Source organism: Mauremys reevesii, linkage group 26, assembly GCF_016161935.1.
Source record: "Mauremys reevesii isolate NIE-2019 linkage group 26, ASM1616193v1, whole genome shotgun sequence".
Taxonomy (NCBI): domain Eukaryota; kingdom Metazoa; phylum Chordata; order Testudines; family Geoemydidae; genus Mauremys; species Mauremys reevesii.
In genome coordinates, this window is record NC_052648.1 from 2,432,372 (window position 1) to 2,460,143 (window position 27,772).

Sequence of the window (27,772 nt, forward strand, 5' to 3'; positions counted from 1 at the left end):
GGAAATGCCCATCACTAGCAGAAATGTGTGTGCCTGTGCATGTGCCTGTGCTCGCACATGTGTGTGTGTGCAGGTGGGTGCTTGTGCATGCCTGTGAGTGTGTGTGCAGGTGCATGCCTGTGAGTGTGCAGGTGCATGCCTGTGAGTGTGCATAAAATCAGCACTCATGACTCAGCAAAACACAGGAAGCAGCTGTGTGGAGTGAGACGGGGCCATTTTCATAGTCGCTTTGCAGACTCTGACTGCACATTAGCCCATCCCCGCTGTCCACTCTTTGAGTTTGTTAATGACCCAGGAGAAATTACAGTAACAAACACTCTGCGCGTCCCTAGCGCCGGCCAGCTCGGGATCCCCCAGCGCGCTACACGGGTCAGGATTCCAGCTGGCCGGAAAAGTTCCAACAAGACACTTTGTCCTCGGAACCTGCCGGTTTGTCAGAATCAAAACGGTTAATGGAGCTGGTTCAATTTCAGTGACGTTCTAATGGAAACCGGCCGGGCTCCTGCCAGCTCACCTGCCTGGCTTCTCGGCAGCGCTCCTGGCAGGCTGACAGCGAGCGGACACTGGAAGGCCCGGAAGCCTGATTCTCATGCTCACAGCTTCTCAGCAGCCTGGGCTCCCAGGCCTGCCAGGGTCGGTGACTCCCGGGTAGCCAGCCAGGCAGACTGCCCCGCAGCCAGGGCTCCCCTCCCTTTCACAGAGAATTCCAACTTTGGGGGCTTTTGTTCCAAAATGGAATGAAACCAGGCTCCAAGATATTGAAATCCTCCACGTGGCGGAATGACTGCTCTCCACCCGAGGCAGAGGTACAGCTGGGGAAACCGAGGTGCAGAGTCGCCTACGATTGCATAGCGAGTCAGTGGCAGGACTGGGAATAGAACCCAAGAGTCCTGACTACAGGGTCCCAGCTCCTCTAACCACTAGGCCACAGCTTCTTTAACCAGGGCAGATCCAGGCCCTGGGCACTCGCCTGTTACCACAGGCCACGGCAGCAGGGCAAAGCTTGGGTAACACTCATTGGGTGTTGGCTCCTTCGTCAACCTGAAGGGGGCGCTACTGAGCAACACAACGCACAAGTGCTGCCTCTAGAAGCCAAACTGTGCCCCCTCCCACAGCCCCCAGATTCCGTGGCCGAGCCCCCCCCCCACACCCCCAGATTCCAGGGCCGAGCCCCTCCCCCCCACACACACACCCTGGATTCCGTGGCTGAGCCCCACTTCCTCTGCCCAGGCCTGGCCACCCGGGGAGACCTCACCTGGTGGCAGTGGCCCCGGGGAGCGCCCCGACGGCTGGCCGTGCTTGGGGATCGCTGACTTGAACGCAGGCAGGCGGCTCTGGTGCTGCGGGGACCCGTTGGCACTGCTGAGCCCTCCGTCGCTCCCAGAGGGCGGTGTGCCCGCGTAGGCCGCTTCGTGGCTGGGCAGAGGGGCTGACGACTGCACAGGGAGAGCAGGGATGTGGGGGTCACAGTGGGGCCCATGGGGGAGGGGATCGCCTTGCCAGGCCACCCTTGTGGGTGGGGGAAGGGCACAGGGTGGATCTTGGCCATGCCAAGGCATCGCCATGGTCTCAACCCTTTGGGTGGGAAACAGGCATCCAGCCACTCACGTAGAGTCTGGGCCGCGCCACCGTCAGGTCCACCCCCTCGTTCAGCTTCCGGATCTTCTCCATGGGGTCCAGCCCTTCGTCCAGCTCCAGCTCCTGGCTCTCCAGCCCCAGGCCCTTCCGCTTCAGCGTCTGGCAGGGAGGGAGCCCGGAGTGAGGAGGCCCAGCCGGGATTCCCTTGGCAGGCGTTGAGGGGGGAAGGGCCCAGGGTCTCCTGGCCCTGCCTCGCCCCCCTCCCGCTACTGCCCCATCCCCCGCCCCTCACAGCTTCCTTCCCCCCAGACCCTGGCACAGATACAGCAGCTGCTCCCCACCCCACTCCCTGCACGCTCAGGCTTTGCCTTGGGACAAGAGGGGCATGTGGGGCACAACTGTGTCCTTCCCTGCCTGCCCCCTCCAAGGCCCTCTCCCCCCTCGGCCTCTCTGCTGGGGCTGCCAGCAGTTACTGCCAGTGGTCACCTGTTTGCTAGGATCCGGGCTGAGACACTGCAAAACTCATTTCATGCAGAGGCTGCTCAGCAGCTGCCTGCCAGGCCGGCTTTGCTGCTTCGCCTCTCTCATTGCCCTGGAAGCAGCGTCAGCTCTGCCCTGCAGCCCCCCCTCCCCCCGCGTGCCCGGGCGGCGTTACCTCCAGGATGTCGGAGTTGGTGCGGCTCTCGTGCGGCTCGCTGTACTCCGTGTACTTGAGCAGCACCTTGTCCATGTCGGTGCTGGCGTACTGGAAGAGGCGGTTGGTGCTGTTGAAGATGATGAGGGCGATCTCGCAGTCGCACAGCACGCTCAGCTCATAGGCCTTCTTCATCAGCCCGAACTTGCGCTTGGTGAAGGTCACCTGAGAGGAGGGCACAGAGCTCAAGGCAAGCGCAAGGCGCCGGAGCGCCGGGCCTGCAGTCTGCTGGGCCAGACTCGCACCAGCGTAACTCCCCTGACCGGAGAGGGGTCACACAATGCCACCCTGCCGGGACGCAGTCCCAGGACATATCCGGGCCAGAGCCGCAGGTGTGGGGCCCCCACAGCCCTGGCACACCTTCCACAGACTTCCACTGCCAGTCGGCATCTCGGCCCCCGGCTGCTCCCGTTGGGACGCAGGCGCTCAGCGGCCTGACGCCCAGCGTGGGAAGCGCGTCTGAAAATCTGGCCCTGTGCGTGTGTGGGCGACAACACAGGGCCTGCCGTCAGCTGGGAGTATAATTAGCACCGACCTCAGAGCACTGAACTAAATTCAGCGCTCGGCGCTTAGCCTGAGCCCTCCCTTGGTGAGTGCGTCACACACCCCCGCGGCGTGTCCAGTTTGCACAACGGCTGTGACCACACGCACACACACGGCACTGCCACACGAGGGTTATTTTTAGCGAACCAGTGGTAAGATCCTAGTGTAGACGAGGCAGTTTGCAGCGCTAGCAGGGTCAGGCAAGCCTTAGGGGGAAGGTGGCTTTACCCCATGCAGCAATGGGTGTGGGACCTGCAGACTTCTCCACACGAGGGTCGTCCCGGAGGCTAGTGACCACGGGTCACCTATCACACGGCCAGAACACACCCTTTCTCCTAGCACAGCCAAGGCCCCGCAGTCCCCGTATGATCCCGGCCTGGCTGCAACACCTCCCTCTGTGCACAGATGCACTGAAGGGGCAGCTTTTCCGCAGCCCATTCTAAGAGCTGACATGCACTGCGTCCAGCGGAGCGATGCTCTCAGCGGATCAGAGCTCTAGGGCGCATGGGCATTTGGTGCCCTGTGCCAGTGGGCACAGCTTGCACCAGCTGGGAGCCTGGACCTATCAGATCTGAACCTGTGCCCTCCCCCGGCAGCCCACCAGGATCCTGCAGACCCGCCTCCTCCTGACTCTGCTTCTCTCCTTCTAACATCCCCTTCCCTGATCCTTGGCCAATGCCAGCAAGGGCAGCAGCTCAGAGGCCTTCCTGCACCTGGAATTCCACCCCCCCCCCACCAGGGTCTCTGTTTCTGTCACTGTGCAGACTCCACGCTGGGCATGGGCAGAGGGGCAGGTTACAGGAGGGTGCTGTGACTCTTCTCCGAGCTCGCGGAGCATCTCCCGGATGGAGACCCTGGGCAGAGCGGGCAGGGCGACACTAGCCGCTCGGAGTCTGCAAATCCGCATTGTCCAACAAAAACTCATTTCACTGAAAAATTCCCAACCAGCTCAAACCTGGGGTGCGGTTCTCCACCACCCTGCTCCTTGTGCAGCCATTTCTACCAGCGACAGGGGGAGCCTTTCACACCCACCTGGCGCTGGGGTACATGACCGTGGGGGACTGGGGCCGCTGAGGCAGGCGGACCCGGAGGCGCAGCTATTTCAGTTAAGCAGATGAACTTCTGGGTGCTTATCGGCACCAGCCCTTGCCCAGAACGGACAATGTCCTCTGAGAGGATGCAGCTTGGCAGAACCTGGAGCAGCCATGCCCAATGAACGGGCTGAATTGTTGCCTCTCCTGCTAGCTGGCTGCTGCTGGTGGCTTCTCAGCTTCACTATAAATATCATCTCTCATTAGGCGCATAACTGAGCTCTCTGGGAGGCATTCTCCAGACGCCGCTCTGGAATGGCATTGGTGGCACAGTGCCCACTGCCTTTGAACTGCCAGGCAAACCTCTGCCCCCCGGCGTCACTGGCGGTCGTGCTGCCTCAGGTCACGTGAGCAGGGGTGACACAGCATCAGCTGCGGCCGTGCACGCTGCATGCTCCTCACAGCGCTCGAGGAGGCGCATCGCGACACTGGCTGTTATAACAACCCGGGTCACTTCCTGGGCCAACCCTGCGTAAGACGCGCCAGGCAAGAGGCTGCAGTGCATTGGGAATAGCCTATGGAGGCTGCTACCACTAGGTTGCTGGGTCAAGCCCAGTCCCAGATTGAGAAACTGGCTGGCTCAGGGCACTGGGGTGGGCTGCACAGCGCATCTCCCTCTGCTCCCTGACTCCAGTCCTGCTCTCGGCTTGTAGGGATTGGACATTGCCCCGTCTGATGCCAAAGGAGCATGCAGAGTCCATGCTAGCGCGCTCCGGGCAGCCCAGGCCCTGGAGTGACAGAGACTGAGCATCTCACTGGAGGTCCTGCCGGGAGGCCCGGTGCCTGAGGGACGGGGTGCAGGAGCAGTTTGCTCTGACTCTGTGTGCGGGACATTTCCAGAGCCAACAATCCTGCCCTTTTCCCCACCGTTGAATCCAAACCCCTTTGCCCAGCCTCGATATTGACTCTCCAGTGTTTCCCCAGACCAGCGTCTGGATGGGCCTGGGGCTGGGCCTTACCTGACGGTTGCGCTGGTCCAAAATTCGACTGATCTGTATTTTTTTCCGGCCCATTTTTCACTGCTTGTTTTGAGAGGATGCTGGAATACAGAAAGAAACGGTTACTGCAGCGTCTGCATTGACAGCAGCCCACTGAGCGTTAGACGGGCTTTGCAAACAGGGCTAAGAACCACAGGATCCAGGTTTCTGAGCCTACTATCACTGGGTCACAAGATGGGCCTCGGATCTGAATCCAAACCTGACCTGGGGGGAGAAGGTGATTCTGGGGTTAACGCAGCTCTCCGGGAGCACCAGCTCCTAGGCTAAGACGCTTTGGATCCATCCACCTCTGGCTTGGAGGCCCAGAACGCTCTGCCCAGCGCCGGCAATGGACTTCACAAAAGAGGACATTTTCCGGGGGGAGGGGGGGGTCACTTTTGATTAAATTTTTCAATGAAAAAATAGAAACCAAAAATTTTAACCAAAAACGATTTTCAATCAAAAAATGGAAAACGTTTCTTGGGGAATTTTGACAAAAAACTATTTCATTTTTCAAAATTCCCATAAAAATAATTGGCAATGTACAACCAGCTGTGTCGATCCCGCTACCCCTCAAGGCGAGGGTCTCCAAGGGGGTCTCGCTGAATTCCACCCAATGCCTGTTACATTCAATGGGACTTGGGCACCTAAATCCCCTAGGCAGTTGAAAATGCCTCTGCCCTATTTACTCAGAGTCTCCCATTCAGACAGAAGAGGGAATCTTTGCATTTCAAAACTCCAGCCCCAGTATAAAATAGCCGTGTGCTTCTTCAAGAGTGACACTAAATGATCTCCTGCAGATTTTTATTCCCGACTCCCGGGTCTAGGTTACTTGGAGAGCAGTTACACAGGAACGCTGACCTGGCTGGGGGTTTTCTCCATAGGACAAAGGGGATGTTTTTAGGTTGTGGGAGAGGGGGTGTTACAATTATTTTTAAGCAACTTTTTTTTTCTTTCACATACAGACTAAATTTGACCTCAGACATGTTCGGGTCAGGAAGTGGTTGCATGAGAAGTTGTAAAATGCAAACCACCCACTTCTTTCATAGTGTGTGTTTGCGAGAGATGGGGCAGGGGGACTGGAAGGGCAGAAGAGAGAGACCCCAAATCTCCTTGCTGCCCCAAAGAACAGGGACCTTTTTCTTCTTTCATATCCCCCCTAGGATATGACTAACTCCTGCAGGACTCCAGGGTCCTGAAATCTTGTTAGCTCCATTAAGTAGGTCCTTGGTAGCGAGCCTGGTGTGAACTGATTCCAGTGAAGGTCCTGGCCCCCATTAAGAAATCGACTTGTTGCAATGATGAATCCCATGAAGTTGTGCTGAAAGTGGCCAAAGCGCTAGCCCACACAGGACCAAACCGGGTTCAGCTCTGGCTCCATGGGCCCAATAGTGGACAGTTGGCTAGAGCTGGAGCAGAAGAGGCATTGCAGGTACCCCAGCAAGCCCCTGGCGTCCACATGCAGCAGCTGCCAGGAGCGTTGGTTGTAGCAGCTGGTCATGAGGCCGGGGGGAAGGTCATGACAGTCTCACTGCAAACTAGGGAAATGAGGTGTACATCAGCGGCTCCCAAGCTTTCCAGACTGTCCCCCTTGCAGGAGTCTGATTTGTCTCGTGTGCCCCCAAGTTTCACCTCACTGTAAAACGACTTGCTTATAAAATCGGACGTAAAAATACAAAAGTGTCACAGCCACACTAGTACTGACAAATTGCTTCCTTTCTCATTTTAAACATATAAAAGAAATCAATTGGAATATAAACGTTGTATTTACATTTCAGTGTATAGTCTATAGAGCACTATAAATAAGTCAGTGTCTGTCTGAAAGTTTAGTTTGTACTGACTTCTCTAGTGCTTTTTTGTAGCCTGTTGTAAAACTAGGCAAATATCTAGATGTGATGATGTACCCCCTGGAAGACCTCTGTGTACCCCCAGGGTACAGGTACCCCTGCCTGAGAACCACTGGTCTAGATGAAATTACTATAAGGCATGAGCAGAAGTGGTTGAAAGACACTCAAAGCGGAGTTATTCACGGTTCACTGGCAATCGGGGAGGTGTATCTTGTGGGGTCGGGCCTGGCTCTGGTACTACTCGATACTTTCATTAATGACTTGTGTAATGAAGTGGAGATTATACTTATAAAATCTGCAGCTGACAGCAAACTGGGAGGGGTGCAAGTAGTTCGGAGAACAGGATTAGAATTCAAAATGATCTTGACAAATTCAAGAACTGTCTGAAATCAACAAGGTGAAATCCACTTCACTGAGGAAGGGAAAATCAAACGCACAACTCCAGAATGGCTGGGTTGTCTCGCTGCTGAAAAGGAGCTGGGGGTTACAGCGGATCACAGACTGAATGTGAGTTGCCAATGCGATGCCCTAGGAGAACGGCTGATATTCTGGGGTGTATTCATGGAAGTGTCCGATGTGAGCCATGGGAGGTCATTGTCCCGCTCTGCTCGGCACTGCTGGAGTCCTGTGCCCCGCTCTGGCTGTTATACGGCCAGGGATCAATTGTTCACCCTGTCCACTGAAGGAAGGACAAGAAGCAATGGGCTGATCTGCAGCAGGGGAGATTTAGGTTAGATAGTAGGGAAATGTTCTAACTCTATGGGCCATTAACCTCTGGACCAGGCTCCCCAGGAGGTGGCGGGATCCCCGTCACTGGAGATTTTTTAGAACAGGTCGGACAAACCCCTATCAGGGCTGGTCTCGGGTTACTTGGTCCTGCCTCAGCGCAGGGGGCTGGGCTCGGTGACTCCTCGAGGTCCCCTCCAGCCCGACATTTCTAGGATTCTAGATCCGGCTGAATCGGTGCCACTTGTGGGGGTTTTCAGCCTGGCCAGGAAGCCACGAGCTTTCCAACTGCCCTAGTTCAGCTGTTTCTTCCTTCCCACGAGGCAATTACCCCAGACCCCCTGGGCACTCCGGGAGAGGAGCTGCAGGAGTCCCAGAATACTATACAGCTATACAGACAGACCCAGCAAATCCCCCAGCATTGGGACCTGCTATACCAGCCAGAGTGGACCAGCTGTCCCCAAGTGGGGGAAGGAGTCTGTGCATGCTGACCTGCTGCTAACCCCAGGGGACGGGGTGGAGGGATGCAAGGAAGAAACCAACAGAGAAAGGACCAGGGTGCAGCTGGCAGGAAGATACTTGGAGGCAGGGATTCTTGTATCCAGGTTTTCCAGGCATCTCCAAACCTTCCTTCCTATTTTGGATTTAGACCTGGGTCAATTTGGGCTTAAGAGCCATGTACAGAAGCTCCCCAAACCTTCTCAGTCTGACCCTCGATCTGGGAACCTCTGCAGACTGGGGATCTCTCATGATCCTCCCAGGCCAGAACTCCCAGGGGAATGGTCCTTTGCTGAAGCATCCCCAGCTCTGCTCCCAGCCCCGCAGAGGCACTGTGCAGAAAATTCACCCATGCCCCCTTCCCCTGAATGCACAGTGACTGGGACTTTTCCCAAAGCTCTGGGTGGGGCTGAAATGCTGGGGCTGGCTCATCCCACACCGCCCTTCATTCACTCAAATGCCATTTCGCATCCCGCTTCCTTCTCACAAGCCCTGGCCATTTACCCTCTTCCTCAGCTGCTATATTTAGCTGATCAAAACTAATTTTAATTTATGGAAGGAAATTATGCTGGAGTTCCCACGACCCGCCTGCCACTCTCTGTCCTCAGCCCACGCATGACACGAAGGTATGCCCGGCGTGACGAGAATACCCCAGCGCTCGGGACCTGCAGCTCCGGCGGGAAGGGACTTACCAGAAAGAGTCAGATATTCCCTGGTGAAAACTTCCCAACTTACTTCTCCTGCTCGCGAAGGGGCCTGGCTCTCAGTCGCCCTGCCTGGGTGCAATCGCGGGCACTGGTGCAAAGCAAGGGGCCGGGCCAGGAATGGTGGCGTTTTACACCCAGGCTGCACAGGATGCAAGGCCGTGGGGAGTTCGGCCCTCAGAGCGGGTCTAGGCTAGTGACATTTGCAGCCGCGGTGCAAACACTTAATGCAGGTGCAGCTCACTCCAATGCTACATGTCCCCTTCTGAGCCAAGGCACAGAGGTGGAGGTCTGTTGCAGCCTCCTGTGGCTAAGCTTAAGGCTGATTGGCCAAACTGGTGGCCATTACATAAACACGTTATATTTGTTCCCAGTGGGGCTTGCACCAGCATGACTCACGGTGTCCTCGCTTACACTACTGCAGTGTGTTTGCACCAGGATAATGGCGTTAGCATAGCCACACCAAGACACTCAATCCCGCCATAAACGAGGGACTCGGGTCCTGCCAGACCCAGTAGCTTTGTGCATGTTTATTCTCGTGCCATTGCTGGGGGGTCACCTCATCACATTCATTTTCAAAGGGAACCTGCAGCGTTAAAACATCACAGAGGAGCCCACCCACCAGCGGGGAACCAGCAGGGGGAGAACACAAGAGGAGACAAAGCCACCAGGTTATAAGCTCCACAAGCCGGGTGCTTGTAAACTCCCTAAGCCCCATCCCCAGCCAAACAACCCTCCTCTCCTGCAAAGCTGGTCAGCTCCAGATTCTCGGCATGCGCCTGGCTCCCCATTCCTATCAGTGTCAGGGTCTAAATACGCTTGTGGGCCAAAGGCCAGGGTAAAAACCCCTCCACGGTGAGTGGGTCCAGTCCCAGGCCCTGTTCCTGCCAGCACCCCACACACCCTCTGGTGGCACCTGCAGGGAGATGGCAAAGGGCCCCTCTGACATCAGAGAGCATCTGGCCTGGAGAGCTAAAGTAACAGCAGCTAATTAATTATCTCCCTGCTTCAAGGGCTTCCTCTCTCCCCTCACTTAACCCTGTGCATGCTGGTCCCTCCTTCCTCCCCTATCAAACTGCATCTCCCCTCCACCCTTAGAGCCAGTGGGTCACTTAACACAGGCTCAGGCAGGCCATAAGCTATGAAGACAAAGGGGACGGCTTGGGAGGAGTGGGATATCGAAGCACCAAGGGACAGAGCCATTGCTGAGCCAGCACAGGGTAGAGGGGATGCAGTTTGTGACGCCAGAGTCAGCGGCTGGCAGCGCAGACTAAAGCAGCCCTGAGGCTGCCCTAAGTTGCCCCCTGATGCACTGGCTCCTGTGGGGCTTTGCAGGACTGCACCAGCCCCAGCATGTGGGTCCATCCCACTCCTGCCTCCTCCAGCTTCTCCTCTCCACCCCAGCATGGCCGCTGCACTCTGGGCTGCTGCCTCCAGCCCCAAGCCTACCTGGTATAAAGGGACCAGAAGACAACGAGACATCAGGCCCCAGGCTCCCTGGACCCAGTGATCTATTCGGAGTAGGACCAGCTCAGAGGAAGGCCCATGGACTCCAGTGCAGGTAACTGACCTCCCTGGCACAGCGCTGCCCTGCACAGACATCCCAACCCCCCGGGTGCTGGGCCTTTGCCTCTCTGTCCTTGGCCAAACATTCCCCTTCGCCTCGCTGCTGTTCCCCAGAGGTGGTTGCATCTCCCTGCTACTCTTGCAAAGCGCCTTGGCATCCTTTGAGATAAAGGCCCTGGATAAATATTTCTATTCAATCACACAAATAGTGTCTGGTTTTCAGTGGGTTCAGGAAGGACCAATCCCTCCATCTCGAGGGCCAGCAGAGCCCTCGAGATGGAGGGATTGAAGGTATGGAAGGTATGGAAATCCCAGAGGTTTTTCTGTGCCCACCCTGTTCTGTGGCAGGGCAGGGCTTTCCTCTCCACCCCCCGCCCCGAGCAAGAGAACCCAGTGAAGGAAGGGATTCGAATAACCCCATGCCCTGTGAGTGACAGGTCACGTCCCCTGGCCCCCCACCCACCAGCAACTGCAGAGCCTGCTGGCGTCACAACAAGAGCGCTGCGGTCACTAGCACGAGGCTGAGAATAGAAGGGGGGAGGAGACGTGGAGTCTAAAGTGAGAAAAGGGGAAGTTTCAGCAGTCGCCACGCAGGGATGGGATGTCTCTGGAGAGCAGGAGTGGTGCAGGCCTGGGGCCACGCCGGGATCTCCAGTGCAGCATGCCCTGGACTTCAGCAGAGCCACACGGGGCCTGGCCCAGGGTATTTAGTGACGAGTCAAATTAAAGCCAAGAGCAGCTGAGCTCCAACCCAGGGCAGCTAAAGGGGCACAAGGAAGAAGAGCGGAGAGGGTGGATCTTAATCCCAGTCCTGTCCCTGATCCCTGGGCGCTGCATCTCTCTCCCCATCCCCCCAGCTCCCATCACCTACAGGGTATTCACTGCATAACGCAGGTGGGGAGGGCTCATGCAACAAGCAGGCTGGTTTCATCAGCTGCCTCCCCGAGCAGCTCATTACAGGGCAGAGGGAGCCGCTTTGCTGCAGCTTCGCTGGTGCTCGGGCAGCAACGGGCAGCAGGGGTGGGGCCTGGCCGCCTGGGGGGTGTCTCTGATCTAGACCAACAGGCCAGATGGGGCCGAGGTTTGTGAAATCAGTTGGGTCCTGCATGTGCACCAGGAAAACACACGGCAGCCTGGGAAAAGGGCGATTTCCCACCAGAAGCAAAGTCCCCACTTGGTTCCCGGAGGGGGAGTGAAGTGGAGGGGGGGGGGGGGCGCTAGTCGGTCCGGAGGCAGGGGAGTGGGGCAGGGAAGGGTTGCCTGATGGAGAGGGCACTGCCCTGGGGGTCTGGAGAGCCGGTTTTAATGCCTGCCTCTCACAGAGATGTTCTGTGTGACCGTGCGCACCCTGGGTCTCAGAGCAGGTGTTTGCGCTCCAGGATTTGTCCACATGGCATTCGGGAGCGAGAGCAGCCACTGGGCTGACAGACTCGGGCTAGCAGGGCTCGCGCTAGTGCTCTGAACCCAGCCGTGGAGACAGTGCTTGGAAGGGGGTGGGCCCCAGGCCCACATCATCCCTCCGCTTCAGAGCCCACAGCACCAGCCGCAGCTTCGAGCCCTAGCGGGTCCCCGGGCCTGTCAGCTCAGGCTGGGAGGCTCGCTCCAAACTGCTGTGCAGACCTGGCCCCTCCTGGCAGAGGCCCCGAGCACCTCCCAGTGCATAGGTAGTGCCCCCGCCAGGCCCGCGGCTGCTCTCACCCCCACCACACAGGGGTCCAGGCACTGGGAGCCTAGGGCAGAGCTGGCGGCTGAACGTGGCTCTCAGCTCCCAAGCCAGTGCCCTGGTCGCCATTCCCTGGGGAAGAGAAAAATCCATTCATGAGCATGAGCAGCCCAGCTGCATAGTGCAGAGCATTTGCTGCAAACCCCTGCGTGAGCCGGTGGGAGAGGTGGGGGTCGCGCTGGACGCTCGGGAAGCACCAGTCAGCAGAGATGCAGGCACCTTCCTGTGCCATGACAACACCCTGCAGCCTGCCCTGCCCTTCACACCCCTTCCCCGGCAGACTGCAACTCCCACGCTGTGCTAAAATCAGAGGGGAGCGTCTCGTCCTCTGCTGGGGAGCAGCATCCCCCTCTGCTCTCCCTTCCATCTTCAGTCTGCCTGGTGTGGCGAGGGCACCCCCTCCTGTTTCCATTCACCGTCGCTCCCGTGCAGCAGCCTTGTAACTGCTTGTAACTGGGACCCGCGTTCACTGGCACAGCTGGGCAAATCAGTGACAGGAGAGCCAGGACTCTGCACGCAATCTGCGGCTCATCCCTCAGGTCCCACCGCCCTGGGATCAAACCTCTGGTCTTTCCATCCATCCTACCTTCCTGCCATACCAGGCGGCTGGTGGGTCTGGGCTGGTTCCCTGGCACTGGGCGAAGGGTACCAGACCAGAGTGGCCTTTCTTGAGTGTGGGTATCCCCTGAAGATCATTCCTCGTTCCATTAGCCTCTTCCTCTTGTGGTCTGGAGCAGGCCCGAGGATTTGCTGTTGTTTTAATACTGTGGTGAGCTCAGGTCACTGCGGTGATGTTTCTGGTTCACTTTCCCAATGGGCCCCGGGGAGGAGGCTGGATTCCTGTTGGCTTCGCTCCATTAGGTATTAAGGAGGGAGATGTTTTCACTCCAGATTTTAATTGCTTCACCCGCTTGCCTGGCTGATAAGCAGATAAGCAGCATTAGTGCTGCAGGCAATTATCCCATCCTGTGCGCGAAGGGCAGAGGCCCGGGCTGCCTTTCTCATCTCCAGGCAGCGGGGTGCGGCAGAGTATTAGGAGCAGCTGCCCTCTGAGCTCAATCGCCGCCCGCAGGAGCCTCGCCTTGCAGCTCCGTGGCTTTCAGGCTGCAGGGCCAACTGATGTGTAGACGTGCCAAGGACTCCACTTGCTCCTGCTGGGCAGCCCGTAGCTCTGAGGGCTGGCAGATACTTGCACCAGGCGTCCAATGAGTGGCTGGGCTTAGAGCTTTTCACCTCCAGACTGCCACTTCCAGCCCAGCCCCAGCTCAGGGATAACTCGCGCCGTTCAGATGCTGTTCTGTGGGCTGGTGGATCCCAATGGACAGGGGCTAGCAAGGCCCCTCACTGTGGTCTAGGAGCGCCTTCATCACCCAGACTGCCATTGGTCTGAACTGAGCGGTCTCAGCAGAGAGGCCATGGACTGAACGGACCATGAGTCCTCCCAAGTGAATGCTAAGAACCTCCCTGACCGAGTTCCCCCAGTGCATCCTAGGAGCCCCACTGCCTCTCCCCCTAGACTTCTGCTTATCTCAGTGCCCACTGGGAGCCTCTCAGCAGCCCCCCACCCCCAACTCTTGCTCACTGATGCCCAGTGGCAGAGGGCATGATTGTTTGGGAGCCATGGGCGAAGAAGGGGTGCTGTGGCCGGGATTGAAGACGTAAGAAGGTGGGTGTGGAAAAAGCAGCAGAGTGCGATGTTCTGCCCCAGGCCCCAGGTGTGCCTGGAATGTCCTCCAGCCTCAGGGACCCCAGCTCCGTAAACCCCCTCGGCAGCAAGATGGAGTGAGGGGAGCGGGTAGGGGATAGGCCCCCAGGGGAAACCCTGCTGCTTCTAATTGCATTCTTCTCCCCTGCTGCGAAGCAAACAGCTTCCTCATTAGAGAGGCTGCCACTGGGGACTTGTGGGGAGAGGGCTACCCAGCTGCCAATCAAAGAGCGACTCAGGTCAGAGGGGAGCTCCCTGCTCGCCCCAATGCACCCCAGCTTTGGAAGTTACGCCCCCTGGGCCACTGCCATTCGAACAGGGCCGGGGCAGGCAGTGGGGAGCAGAGAGATGGTGCGAAAGGGACAGGCTGAGTGTGAAATGGACTGTACCAAGGAGCAGGGACAGAAGGGACGGGGCTGGTTCTAATCCAGCCAGATGGCTAAAGGCGCTGAGGTACGGCTCTGCTCAGCACTGCCAGGCCTAAGTGAAGGAGGCGGCTAATGCCCAAAGCGCCCGAGAAGCCTGCGATCGGAGGTGTGGTTGCGGCTCGGGTTAGCACACCTGCGCGAGCAGGGCTAAGATCAGCAGCATGCATGCTGGGACCATGTGTACATCCTCAATGCCTAGCCCGCACCGGCCACGTCTTTCCGGCTATTGGTAGCCACACTAGCTAGCTTAAAGCTGGCTGGCCCGAGCTGCCGTCCCACCTCCTGCTGCAGTGCAGGCAGGCCCTAAGACCCGCTGACTTTCAATGAGAATTAGGCTCCTAAGTCGCTTTTATCACCTTCAGACTCGGGGTCGTAGAGACCCAGCATCACTCCCTACTGATGGGAGGCCCCTGCCTGGAACGAGCTCGGGGGGCTCTCAGCCCATCGCCATTACAGCAGCCAACCTCTGGGCGAGTGGTAAGAGGCACAGGGTCCTGGGGACCAGCTCTCTGTCCGCACCAGGAGGAGGTGGCTGTGGCTTGGAGGTACGTGGAGAGGGGAATCCTGTTCCCTGCTCCCTGGGATGTAGCTGTTCTGGGGCCAATATTATTCCTGAGCCCTAATCCTGCCCTCCCTCCTGCTACTCCCAGTGCGTGATGGGGTCACGCCAAGGCTGGCCTCAGCTCTCCTTGTTAGCAGCACTTTACAAGGTCCTAGGACCTTCATGGTGCCCTTGTGCATGACCCAAAACCTTCGCCCTTGTGCACTTGGGTTCACCGAGGCCCACAGAGGGGGAAGCACCTTGCCCTAGTGCACCGATGAGCCGGTGCCGGAGTTGGGACGAGAGCTCCCATCCACCGCGGCTCAGGCCAACCTCTCGAGCCAGTCACACTCCAGAGCTCCCAGCCCAGCCCTGTGCAGCAGACATAGGCCTGGTCTGCACGAGGGCAGCAGGCACCAACTGGTGTAAACTGATTTACACCACTTGAGCATCGGGCCCTGGGGCTTAAGCTGCTGATACAAAACTCTAATGCAAGCCCCTGGTGCAGACACGATTCCCACGGGGCAGTGCCACTTGCCCCTGTGCAGCTTATCGTGTTGACGCTGGGGGCTTGCAGCTAACCCCACCCCTGTGCCTGGAGCAGACGAGACTTTCCACTCGACCAGACGAACGGCTGCAGGGCCTGCTGCTGACTTGATTTTGCCCAGCTGTGGTTCCGGTTGAGCTCAGAGGCTGTAAATCCCTCGGTGGGTTTGGCCAAAATGGAGCCCGGACGCAAGCTGAATCGCTTCTGCTCTGGAGACTCAGAATATGCCAGAGCGTCTCCTTTTAGCTGCTCTGTCCACTTCCCCCTTCCCCGGACGGAGCCGTCCCGCGGGCTCTGGTTTGAGCAGCCCTTCGGAAGCCTATTTTCAAAAGGCAGTGTCTGGGCTCTGCGGCCGCGCCATTTCACAGCCACATACGGTCCTCCAGGGCGCTGGCTGCAGGGCTACTGCTCGAGGAGCCCCATCCAAGAATAACAATAGCGCCCTGCGGTCACACGTGCTCGCTCACCGCAGCCTCTGTGCGCGAAGCCAGGCCTATCAACGACGGTGACCGTGGCCTTGAAACACGGCCGGGTAAAAGGACAAAGGGGGGTGTGAGCAGACGGGTGGGCTGGGTTTGGCAGACAGTGCACGTCTCCGTGCAATTCAGCGCCAGGAGACGGGCGTGTGTGGAGGGTTGCGGGTGTCTCACGGGGGGCATGGGTGAGGGCGGCTTTCATGCTATCCTGTGGCCTCACCCATCATTTAATTCCCTCCAGAAAGGCCCATCTGTGGTGCATTTGGAGGAGCAGGAATTCTGAGTGAGTTGGCGTAAAAAGTTGACATGGGGAGGCGGTTCCTAACAGCTCCATTCAACCACACAAACCAGTGCCTGCCGTGAGCTCGAGCTAATCCCTTTCCAGATTGGCTCCAGAGGAGCTCCTCCCGCCCAGCTCTCATTGAATGACATCACACTCAGCCAACAGCATGGAAGATGGAAGCATTACCTCCTGAGAACTTCCTCTGAGTGGCTGAACACAACCTGAAGGCAAGATGCTGATTCACTTTTTCCTCAGTGTCCCATCCAGCAGGAGCCCCAGGGACCATTTGCTGCCCCCCGCTGCCCCACAGAGCTCGGTGCAAATCCATGAAGCTTGAAAAGGCTGGGCATGGCTCTCTATAGCCTCATGGGTCACGGAGATCCGGGACTGAATGCCACCCCAGCCCCCATGGTCCCCCGGCTTCTAGTCCATCTGAGTCCCCGCTGGAACCCATCTCCAGCCTCAGTTCGAACCAGCTGATGTTAAATGCAGACGTGATTCTGATCGACATGCCCCCACAACCCCCCATGTGCTGACAGGTCCATTGACCAGAGCTAACTCTCATGTGCTCTGTATTTTTTGCGTGCTCTCTCGCAACCCCCCCCCCCCCGGCTCCTCACAAACAGTCGTGCCCCATCTCCAAGGCCTTCTGCCTCTCGTTCTGAACGTTGCTCTACAGGGCAGGGGAAACATCGCAGGAGTCCCGAAACTCGCAACCCGTCGCTCCATGGCCTTGCTGCTGCCCCGAGGATTAATATTAACTCTGAAGTTGTACTGCACATTTATGGGTCATTTGCATCGCAGCAGAGTGTGTAAACTTCCTATCTGAAGCCCTAATTAGTGCTGTGAGATGCACCCGAGCCCCCTGAGGAAAGCAATGTTTTTCCATGCGTTGCAGCAAAGTCCTAATGTCACACGGAGCAAGGAGCGAAGCCAGGGACTCTCTGTGGATGTAAACCCTGCTCAGGGTTTGGTGACCACAATGGGCAAAGCTCCACAGGTTTGATCCACAGGAATTTATGGGCACTGTGGTGCCAGCTCTGGTCCTTGGGGCATTCCCACCCTCTGTGTCAAGTTTGAGTGAACCCAGCAAGGCAGCCCAAGCTGTCCAGTTCAACAGCTTTCACTCAGATCCAGAACTCCGATCCAAGCTTCCCCAGATCTCAGCCTCCCCAACCCAGCTAGGGTCCTGTGAAGAGTTTAGCAAAGAGATCAGGCCCTGGGCAGCCCCCGCACACTGCTGCATAGTTTGGTGACAGAAAACGTGGCCAAAATGTTTACAGAGGACTCATCAATTTGGGGGCACCTTGATGTTTTGATGCCAAGCTTGTGCCACCTGAGTTTTGAGGAGCAGGTGCTCAGCATTGAACACTGGTCCCTTTCAGCTGTCCCATCTCGGGTGTCCAAAAACGTAGGCAGACAAAATCCCCACTCACCTATAAAAACAAAAGTCAGAGCCTATATTTCCAGGGGATTTGGGGGCCCCAATTCATCCTTGATTTACCCACGATTTACACCAGTGCAAAGTGGGGGTAACCGGTTTTCAGATCAGACTGGAAGAATTTTGCACTGGAGTGAATGATTGTTGCCTTCACCTTGCACAATGAATTGGACTGTACATCCCCACAGGAGCTGGGGTCCCTGTCTGGGCCTGGGGAGGTTTTTATTTATCTTTAATCCCAATCCCTTAGTGGGTGGCAGGTTTTTTCCTCTGCTGATCATGGAGCTTTAGCAGAATCACCCAGGAAAAGCAGGAAATTGAAACAAAGCCACCTCTGGTGTGAAAACAAACAAAACAACAAAGAGAAAACCAGCAGCTCCTCTGCAGGAAACCACTAGAGAAAAACTGTGCAAACCACAAGAATAGAAAGGAAGGGAGTCCCGTCTCTAGGAATGGATGCGAGACACCAAGCCCCTCTCCATCCACTGCGGTAACCAACTAACTGCAGCGAAAACAGCCAGGAGGGTAATTCAAGGCCTGCGGAATCCCACAGCTCCTATCAAAATAACACGGCACCAGAAAACTCTCAGCTATTTGGTTGTCCATTGAAACGCTCCCCACCTTCTGAGGAGACCAGGACGTGACAGCCATGAGTCTGGTGTCTAGCCAAGGGTGGCTTTACTTTTGCAAGTGTGTCACCTGGTGACCAACTGTCACAATCAGCAGTTCTGGCTTTCAAACCACTTGCCCAGTAAACCCTGCATTGTGCCTGCGTTTCTTCAGCAAAGCCAGGGAGAGCACCAAGTGGGATTCCGCCAGGGGAGTTTTCTCTTCGCTCATTTCTCTCCCTTATGGGTGGAAAGAGATGAAATTGCATGTTTCTCCCCGTTTTTGGATCCCAGGATTACAGCTCTGACATCGAGGGCTGAGTAGGGAGAAAGGTACAACAAGAAGAGACACACACACAGGATATTTCCTAACACACCTGATGCTGAAATACCAAAAATGGGCATTTCTGTGCCATCTGCAAAAAAACAACTTTTTGGCAAAGTCAGACCAGTGTCTCTTTTAGAGCTAGGACAACATTCTTCCATCAAAATATTGTTTCTATGGAAAACAGCATTTTTGAAAAAAACAGAAATTCTCAGTAAAAATGTAATTTTTTGCCACAAGTGTTCAGGTTTTTGTCAAAACCCCCAAACCTGAAGATTTTTTGGTTTTAAACTAATTCTGGATGGACGGGGGCCTGGAGTTTTTGTTGTTTCTGTTTTGTTTTTTTACAACCCCCCCCCCTCAAAATGGCAAAGAAAAATATTGACAAAAATGAGAAAAAAATCATTTTCATCAAAATATTTTGCTGGGAAAAACAAATGATTTCCCAAGCAGCTCTAGTCTCCTGCACCAGCCTGGACAGACGACTCCCAGACCAAACCGGTAAATCCCTGGTGATCATGCCACACTGATCTTCTGCTTCATTTGGGGGCTGACTAGTTGAATTGGGCCTGAATCAAACCCAGATCTGAACCCCCTGGTCACCTCGAGAAAGTTCGGCTCCTGATCTGCTTCTCTGTGCCTGGGGCTTCATCTCCTCATGCGAGTTTCACACCAAATTCTGCTTAAAGCAGCATTTTACCCCTGCCTAGCTCCTATCCCCAGCACAGTGACTCTGCTGAACTGTCCCTTCATATCCCAGAGATGCTACAACCCAGCAGAGCTCCTTTCTCTTGACAGTCCCAGAGGGACGGTTGCTCTTGGCTTCTGGGGCCTCATAATGCAAACAGCATCCCAAGTCCAACTCAGGAAAAGTCAAAGTTTACCAGCATTTTTGCTAGAGTTTGACAGGGCTTCCTGCTTTTTATAGCTTGTTTAAACAACAAACCAGGATCAACCAGAGTCTGAAATGCAGCACAGAACTGTGCAGATAGAGAGGGGGAAAACCAGTGCCACTGAGATTCCAGCCTAAGAAAAAAAAATTAAAGAGACTTCTGCAGAGGAGAAAACATTTGAACCTAATAGATTTACTACACAGATGGGGCTTAGACTGCACAGATCAAATCCTGGGAGTTTGACTAGTGTTAAATGCACTGATGGCACATATTCTGTCTTCCAGCAAGGACTCACTCTCACTCTCAACACACAGGTTCAAAGCAGCACCAGAAATTTTCACAAGAGCCAGGGCATTAATTGTGGGGTCCTGGGCAAATTCCAACAGGCTAATTACATTCTGCCTCCCTAAGAATCCCACCCACTTCAGTCTGGATACAGGCACACCCTTCACTGCCTTCTTGAGGCTGCTGTGTAGCACTGCTGTGCACTGTTACAGAGAAGCTGGGTAATACCCCTGAAGTGGCTGCATTTCGGCAGTGGGCCAAGCAATCACCTCTTATAATTTGTAGGCTCTTTGGGTGATAGGCCCTTGATACACATCAATCCTTTTATTCCATTTCTTTTAAAGAAACTGGAGCCTATTTTGCACTTGATGGAACCCCCAAATATTTCAGCCTGAGGAAACAAAGTGGGAACACTTCATAATAAACGAGCCAAATATCAGAGACGGTCAGGGTATTGCATGAGACACCTGCTTCTACCCACAGCCCAGTTTGTGAGCCAGACTGGCTAACAGGGCACATGCGATTTGCATTCACAATTCCTTTTTTTTGCAGCATCCTTTAAAAATCAGGTCCAAAAAGCCTTTTGAAAATCCATCATCCCCCACACAGGAGACCTCTATAGACTGAGCAATCTTGGTTCTTTCCCCACCCCAGTCTCTCTCTTAAATTCCTGATCCGTCTTATGGATCAACAGCCAGAAAAATGGAATCCCATCTCCTACCACCACCACTTCCTCCTCTGCAGGGGCTGCTGGATGACTGAACTGCACACATTCAGAAGTGCAGTGAAGTGTTGCACTGGCCACACCGGGTGCCTGCACAGAAGGAGCCCAGCTATGCTGACAGTGATGCAGAATGAAAGTCCCACACTGTTTCGATGCATCACAGTTGTCTCGTTGCAAATCCACTTACAGTGAAACTTCTGCAGAGGGCGGAGTATTTTCTGTTACAAAAATAACTGTGATGGAATCATAGCAGATCAGGGTTGGAAGAGACCTGAGGAGATCATCTAGTCCAACTCCCTGCTCAAAGCAGGAAGAAGAGGATTCTATTGTACCAGAAGGAGAAGGCTTGGTCTTTTTAGAAATGGATGAAACACAAACACACACACACACTTCGGCTGCCTTCACACGACGAGCTAGGGGTGCGATTCCCCTGCTTGTGAACACATACTTGAGCTAGCGTGAGTAAGAACAGCCAGGCAGCCATGATCACAGGAGTAGCGGCAGCAGAGGCAAGGCTGAGCCAGGCCAAGTATGTACCCCCTGGTTTTAGGCGGGCGTGTACTCGGCACAGCGCAGCCATGCCGCAACTGCTGCTCCCCTGCGAGCACGGCTACCTCTATTTATACTCACACAGTGCGAGGAGAGCTAGTGTGTCCATATGTGCACGAGCAGACGAATCACTCCCCTAGTGCGTAGTGTAGACACAACCGTAGAATATTAGAGCTTTGGGACGGGACTGTCTTTTGTTCTGTGTTTGTACAGGACCTACCACAATGGGGTCCTCGGTCCTGATGGGGCTCCCAGACTGTACCGCAATAGCAGTGATAAATAAACACTCACAGACAAACCCTAACACCCTCCCTTTCCTTCTGGCCTGAGACCTTCTGTGGTTCAGCTGGGAGTTTTGTTTTGTTTGTTACATTGGAAAGTCGATGGGTTTGTTGTTGTAGAGTTCTGGCCAGGGGCTGAGCACATCAATGTGTTATAGGTGTATGGATCATCACACGGGTTTGTTATGGTAGGGTTATGGGCGCTGGGCTGTGAGGGCTGGTTTGTTATGGTAGGGTTATGGGCGCTGGGCTGTGAGGGCTGGCTTGTTATGGTAGAGTTACGGGTGCGGGGCCACGCGTGTGGGTTTGCTATGGTAGGGTTACGGGGGCGGGGCCACGCGCGTGGGTTTGTTATGGTAGGGTTACGGGGGCGGGGCCACGCGCGTGGGTTTGTTATGGTAGGGTTACGGGGGCGGGGCCACGCGCGTGGGTTTGTTATGGTAGGGTTACGGGGGCGGGGCCACGCGCGTGGGTTTGCTATGGTAGGGTTACGGGGGCGGGGCCACGCGCGTGGGTTTGCTATGGTAGGGTTACGGGGGCGGGGCCACGCGCGTGGGTTTGTTATGGTAGGGTTACGGGCACTGGGTTGTGCACGCCAGTTTGCTATTGTAGGGTTACGGGTACTGGGCCGTGGGGCGCTAGGTTGTTATTGTAGGGTTATAGGCGCTGGGCCATGCACACTGGTTTGTTATTGTAGGGTCACGGGCACTGGGCTGCACATGCCGGTTTGTTATCGTAGGGTCACGGGTGCCGGCCGCGCATTCTGGGCCACGCGTTACTTGGGAGCCGTTAACTATTTTTGTTCAGACAAGTGCTGACGATCCCACCTGCCTCCACTCGACAAGGCTCACAAGGAAAAGCTCAGATTTATCTTCATGCTGTTTCTTCGTGAGCTGGATTTAAATCACGTCCAACCCCACTGTGCCAATGATTCCCCAGCTCTTGATCCCATGCAAACCCCACCCGCTCTGTCCCCATTTCAGCGCCAGGGTTACAAGTTATAATCCCTGACCCCTCTGCACCCTCACTGCTCTGACTGTCCCAGGGCCAGGACCCGTCCTCAGCCTGGGCGTTCTACAGGAAGGAGAGCTAGGGTGCAAATGAGCATGCAGGTCGCCAGTCACAGGGTGCGGGGGGGACCCTTAGAAGTTTGGTGATGAAGCTTTTCCAACCCACAAACTCTGGACCTCTCCTCCCGCCTTTCCCAGCTCCCCTGCGCCCCCCCCTTCCTCCACACAGCCCTGACACCGCCTTCACTTCCCTCTCTCCTGTGGCTTCAGCCATACAACCCACCTGCCAGCCAGCTTACAGCTGAGATCTCTGCCTGCTCCCTGCTCCCAGCACCCCCTGGCCGCCTGTTTCTAATGCGCCCGTCACCTTGGTGCCCAGCCTCATTCTCTGTCCCCCCCCACACACACACACACAAACCAGCACTGGCTGATCAGGCGTCCAGCCTCCCTCAGCAGCCCCCCAGAGGGAATCCTCCTGGGTTCTCCTGATCACTGCAAACTCGCCTTGAGCTTGGGGCTCCTCTGCACAGCTCCACGGGTGAAATCCTTGGCCGCTTTGACACCAATGGCAGTTTGGCCCTGGACTTTAATGGGGCCAGGATTTCACCCCATGTCTTTACATGCAGGCCCCTGTTGACGGCTGCATGTTTCTCAAGACACAGAACCTGAGTCTCATGGTCCCTAGGGGGGGACAGCTCCTTGTTCCAGCCCGGTCTCCAGCAGAAGCTGCTCCCTGCTCACTCCAGGGTGTCATGCTGGGCAAGGCACTGTGAGGCACAGGGTGAGCTGCCACAGACACTGGCTGGGCCAGCATCCTGGGAGAGGTGGAAAGGGGGCACTCAGCTGAGGAACCAAGAGATTTTTCAAGGTGGGGCGGGGGAGAGAAAGGAAAGATCATTTTCCTCAAACACTATTTTAAGTTTATGTCAAATTTGGGGCCTGCCAGCCTTGACTGCCTCCCTTTGCCCCAGGGCGCCCAGAATTTCCCAGGACAGTCCCAGAGTCATCCACTCTCTCCCACCCCATTTCAGTCCCCAAGTCAGCTGCTCTGATCCTGCAGGCACGAGAGTAAAATGTAAGTCTCCCCAGTACACAGAGCGCAGCTGAACTGCATGTGATTTGTAACCGGTTTCATTAGCTGGCAGGAACACAGGAATCGCTGGCCTGGGTCAGCCCAGTGCCCCATCTAGTTGTCTGTCCTGTCTCTGACAGCGGCCAGCATCAGATGCTTTAGGGGTAGGTATAAGAACCCTGCAGTAGCAGATGAGGGATAATGGGACCTATGAGGTGTCATCCTGGTGTCTAATAGCTAGGGCTTGGTTTAAGCTCTGAAGCAGGAGGTTCTTGCCTTCCAGAAGCTGCACAGATCTCACCAGCAAGCTGCAAAATTAATTGCTTACTCGTGAAAACCCCTCTCTAAAGTTAGCAGCCCTAGGAAACTTTCCATCACTGTAAGAGTAAAGCTCTCAGGGACAGGGTCTTGCCGGAAATCAATTGCAGGTGGGCAGCAGAATACCGCAGAAGATTCGCTGGACCTGTCCCCAGAGAGGAAGTTTAAGGTAATAAGATGCACTTGTACCAGACAGGCGGGGGCTTCTGCTGTAAACTGCATATGTTTATAATAAACAGAGGAGCGTGGATCAGATTCAGGGCCCACCTAACACAGACCCTGGGTAAACACTTGCTCTGGGGAGCTAGTTTGCAAAGCTGGTCCCACCAGTAACTTAACAGATCCTGTAAGTAGATTCTTGGGCACGTGCAATATTCTTTGGGCAGCACGACCCACGATGTTAAATTAAAGCAGAATGAAACCTTGATCCTGCAGCCCCCTGCAGTCAGTGGGCCTTGGCACAGGCTCCTGGGGTAGTTCTAGGTGATCGTGAGACAGGATCAGGGCCTTAGGTATCTGACCTTATCACACTTCCCTCCCTTTAGCCTGCCAGAGGCCAGACTGCCTGCAAAGCCACCCTTCTTCCTTGGAGTTCAAGACAGGGCTGCGTGGCAGGACGCATGGAGTCAGTATTGCTATGGAGGTGAGGTGTGGACCATGGTTTTCTACTGTGCGTTTTAATTACCGCTGGAAGTGCCCAGTACAGCAGATGGCATTTGAAATCAAGTAAAAAAAAGAAATCAGTCAATCAGTATAAAGAACCTTTGCCCTCAATGTGTTCCTGTGATGCCTGTAAGTCATCTGGGGCCAAACATATACCTGGAGGAAGCAGGTGCAACTCGGCCCTTACTGCTACAACTTGCTACACGCTGTGCGTTTAGATAATGCCGAGGAAGTCAAGGGACACGAAGGTTATTTTTTGGAGAGCGAGTGCTCTGTGAATCTGAGCTCCACGGAAGCAGTGATGCGTAGTGTACAGTAGGAGACAGACAGTCTTGTTTAGTGGTCAGAGCAGGAGTCTGGGAGCCAGAGCCGTTGCTGCCTTAGCATATCTGTGATTTTGAGCAAACACCCTCAACTTTCTGTACTTCAGTTTACCCTGCTGTACAATGGGCGTGGCAGAGCTGACGAGGGGGTCGAGAGGCCTAGCTGATTAATTATGGTCTGGAAGGTGCTTGGAGACCCATGGCAAATGGCACTAACAGAGGGGCACTGTGTTTTTACGACAATCTGCACTTTTGGGTTAAACTCAGACGTTCCTCTCTGAGCAGACACAAAAGTAAAAATAACTGCCAAGCACAAAGCTAACCACAGGCTTTTTTTAGAACACGATCCCTAAAACAACAGGCCACTTAAGCAAAACTTTAAGCAGTGCCCAAACACACAGCTACAAGGCCTTGGCATGGCTACAGTCGCTCTGTCTGTCCCTCTGACTCCCAGCACTTAGCAGGAAATCTGGTAGCCTCAGAAATGCCTCCAGCTTTCTCAAACAGGAGCACCGAGAGGTCCCGATTGAGACTGGAGCCCCACTGCACTAGACGCTGTGTAAACAGGTGAACCCCGCAGCCCTATTACAACCAATGACAAAACTCCCACTGATTTTAATAGCCAGGATTTCAACCTAAGTCAGAGAAAGGCCCTGCCCCAAAGAGTTTACAGTCTAAATAGACATGATGGGCAGAGGCCAGGAGGAGGAATAGAGAGGGGAAGTGACTTGACTAAGGTCACACAGCAGGTCAGTGGCAGAACCAGGGTCTCAGGAGTACCCCGCCAGGCCCCTTTCTATTGGACCACTTCCTGCTCAGTCCATAGCTTAAATACTGCAGCCTCTTTCGTAGCACTGGCTTTGGATGCGCGACTAGAGACCCTTGTCCTGGCTTTCCAGAACTGCGGAGCATCCAAACTTCAGCCAAAGTCGACGAGAGCCGCCTCCCTAAACAGCCTGATTTCCAGCGACACCCAGCAGCTCCCAGTCAGTCCCACTGGCGAGACTGGGTGTTCAGCACTTCTGACAATCCGGCTGCCTGCATACGACGTAGGAGGCTAACCATGGGCCCCACTTAGTGAAAATCTTGGCTCATTACAGGGCCCCCCCAAAAGGGAGGCACGGAAAATCCGGGTCACTACTGGGAACGCTGGTGTAGGACTCCAAAGCCCAGCCATAGCTGGGAAACGTGTGATTAACGCCCAGGGCAGCCGCAGGAGATAGAATCATAGAATTCAAGATCAGAAGGGACCATTATGATCATCTAGTCTGACCTCCTGCAAGATGCAGGCCACATAAGCCGATCCACCCACTCCTTAAGCAAGCGACCCCTGCCCCATGCTTCGGAGGAAGGCAAAAAACCTCCAGGGCCATTGCCAATCTACCCTGGAGGAAAATTCCTTCCCGACCCCAAATATGGCGGTCAGCTGAACCCCGAGCATGCGGGCAAGACTCTCCAGCCAGACCCTCTGGAAAAAGGCTAACAATATCCTATCATTGACCCATTGTACTAATTACCAGTGTGGCACTTTATTGACCTATTGACTAAGCCAGTTATCCTATCATACCATGAGATGGGATCAGATGTGGCATTTTCAAAGATTCACCCCGGCCCCTTGGGGTATCTCGGTGATGCTGGAGCGGGCAGGCTGCCCTGTGCCATCACTGTCCCTCGGGTAGTTTCAGTGACAGCACCTGGCCACCAAGCTCTCAGACTTTCTGTGCCATCGCACAGATTGGGCTTTAGCAACCCCCCATCCCCCACTAGTCCCTCTGCCCTCCCACCACGCTGAACCTTGAGGCACAAATCACATCACGGACCTCCTGGGCACGGGGAAGCGAGCTCTGCAAAGGAGAATCAGCATCAACCCCACCCTCCCGCCATCTGCGTGGCAGAAGCACACAGGGTGTGAATGCCCCCCCGCCCCGGCTCAGCGCCTGGCGAGGGATCCGAACCTGTGCGTGCGCCTCCTGGGAAGCCAGGATCGGACCCTCCCCAGCCCTGCCCCAGAGGGAGCCGCGCACCCCGGGGAGGGGCAGAAGGGACCCGGGAAAATGCTGCGGCCTGCAGACGGGGGGAGGAGGTGAAAGGCTCCCGGGGGGGCAGGTGGTCTGCAGCTGACCCCGGCGGAGGCAGGTACACGCGACCTAACTTCCGCGGGGACTGGATGTGGTAGGCGGGGACGCGCCGCTGCCCAGTGTCTCTGGCTAGCAGCTCCCCGCCTCCAGGCGTCCCTCCCCGGGCACCCTGCCCAAGGTGCCCCCATTCACCCACACACCTGGTCAGTGGCTTTGCCCCGAAACTTCCCGGCTGCTCCGCGGCGGCCCCGGCTGGGTGGCGAGGAGGCGAAGCGCAGCCCCCAGCCCGGCTCGGCTCGGCTCGGCCCGGCGCTGTCACTGGCTCGGGGGGAGCCGAACTGCAAAAGTGGCTTGAAAAGTCACGGCGGCTCCAGCTGCCCGGCTCGCGGCTGGCTCTGGCTCCCGGGCTGCAGGGACGGTCCTTTGCATAGCCACGCCCCTCCCGCCGCGCTGATTGGAGACGATCCGGCATCTATTTGCATAGAATTGCCGGGCCGTGTTTCCATTGGCGGCTGGCTGGAAAAGGGTCTCTCATAGCTCCGCCCCTCAGCGTGGCGGGGCTGTGGCAAGGCAGCTGGATCCGCACACGAATTACTCCTGCGGCTGGGGCGGGTTCTGAGCAAGGGGAGGGCTGGATCCAGGGGGCTGGAGGCTCTGGACTTTGGGGCCTAGATCCGGGGGGGGGGGGCGGCTGCTTCTAGATCTGGGGGGTCCTGGATCTGGGCTCCAGCCAAAGCAGGGACCTCTGCTCTGGTCATTTCAGAGAACTTCCCACAGCAAGTCACACTGGACTTCCCCTTGCAGCTCTCTGGCTGTTTGCTCCAACCCTTCCCCTCCCACGCAGCCTAGTCACTTGAGCTTCACTCCACACCTGCCCCGTCCCACTCCTTCCCCTTCCCTTCCATTTAACTTACACCCCCCGCCCCCCAAGTAACAACCCCTCCTCTTCCCCGCCAAACACTAGTGTGCCAGCTGTTCCCTCTGCTTGTGTGTTATATTCCTTCCCCCAGCCTGGGAGCCAGGAGAATGGGGCTCTATTCCCACCTCAGACCTTGGGTGAATCCCTCCCTCTCTGCCCCCCTGTTTCCACTCCTGCCCTGTGGCTGTCTTGGTTATTTAGATTGCAAGCTCTCTGGGGCAGGGACCAGCTGCGATGTCATGGTTGTACAGCACCTAGCACAATGGGGCTTCATTCTTCAGCACCACCATAATAAACATGATTAATAACAACACTGATCGGGGGTAGGAGGAAACCTGCGTGGGGGCAGACGTGCT

At 55.9% G+C, this 27,772-nt stretch overlaps 1 protein-coding gene across 2 annotated transcripts in view; it reads right to left on the reverse strand.

Annotated features, from left to right (window-relative positions):
* The window catches only part of MEF2B (myocyte enhancer factor 2B), a 33,689-nt gene extending 6,800 nt beyond the window's left edge, over positions 1–26,889 (reverse strand). The window contains exons 1-5 of one of the 2 annotated variants that reach the window (XM_039515606.1): positions 26,698–26,889; positions 4,866–4,945; positions 2,234–2,437; positions 1,609–1,737; positions 1,256–1,436 (exon numbers count right to left, since the gene is read on the reverse strand). In XM_039515606.1, the coding sequence (XP_039371540.1) occupies positions 1,256–1,436; positions 1,609–1,737; positions 2,234–2,437; positions 4,866–4,919 (568 nt within the window). In that variant the 5' untranslated portion in view covers positions 4,920–4,945; positions 26,698–26,889. The remainder of the gene's footprint in view (positions 1–1,255; positions 1,437–1,608; positions 1,738–2,233; positions 2,438–4,865; positions 4,946–26,697) is intronic. The other variant, XM_039515607.1, reaches the window with a different exon arrangement.
* Positions 26,890–27,772: the final 883 nt, after the last annotated feature.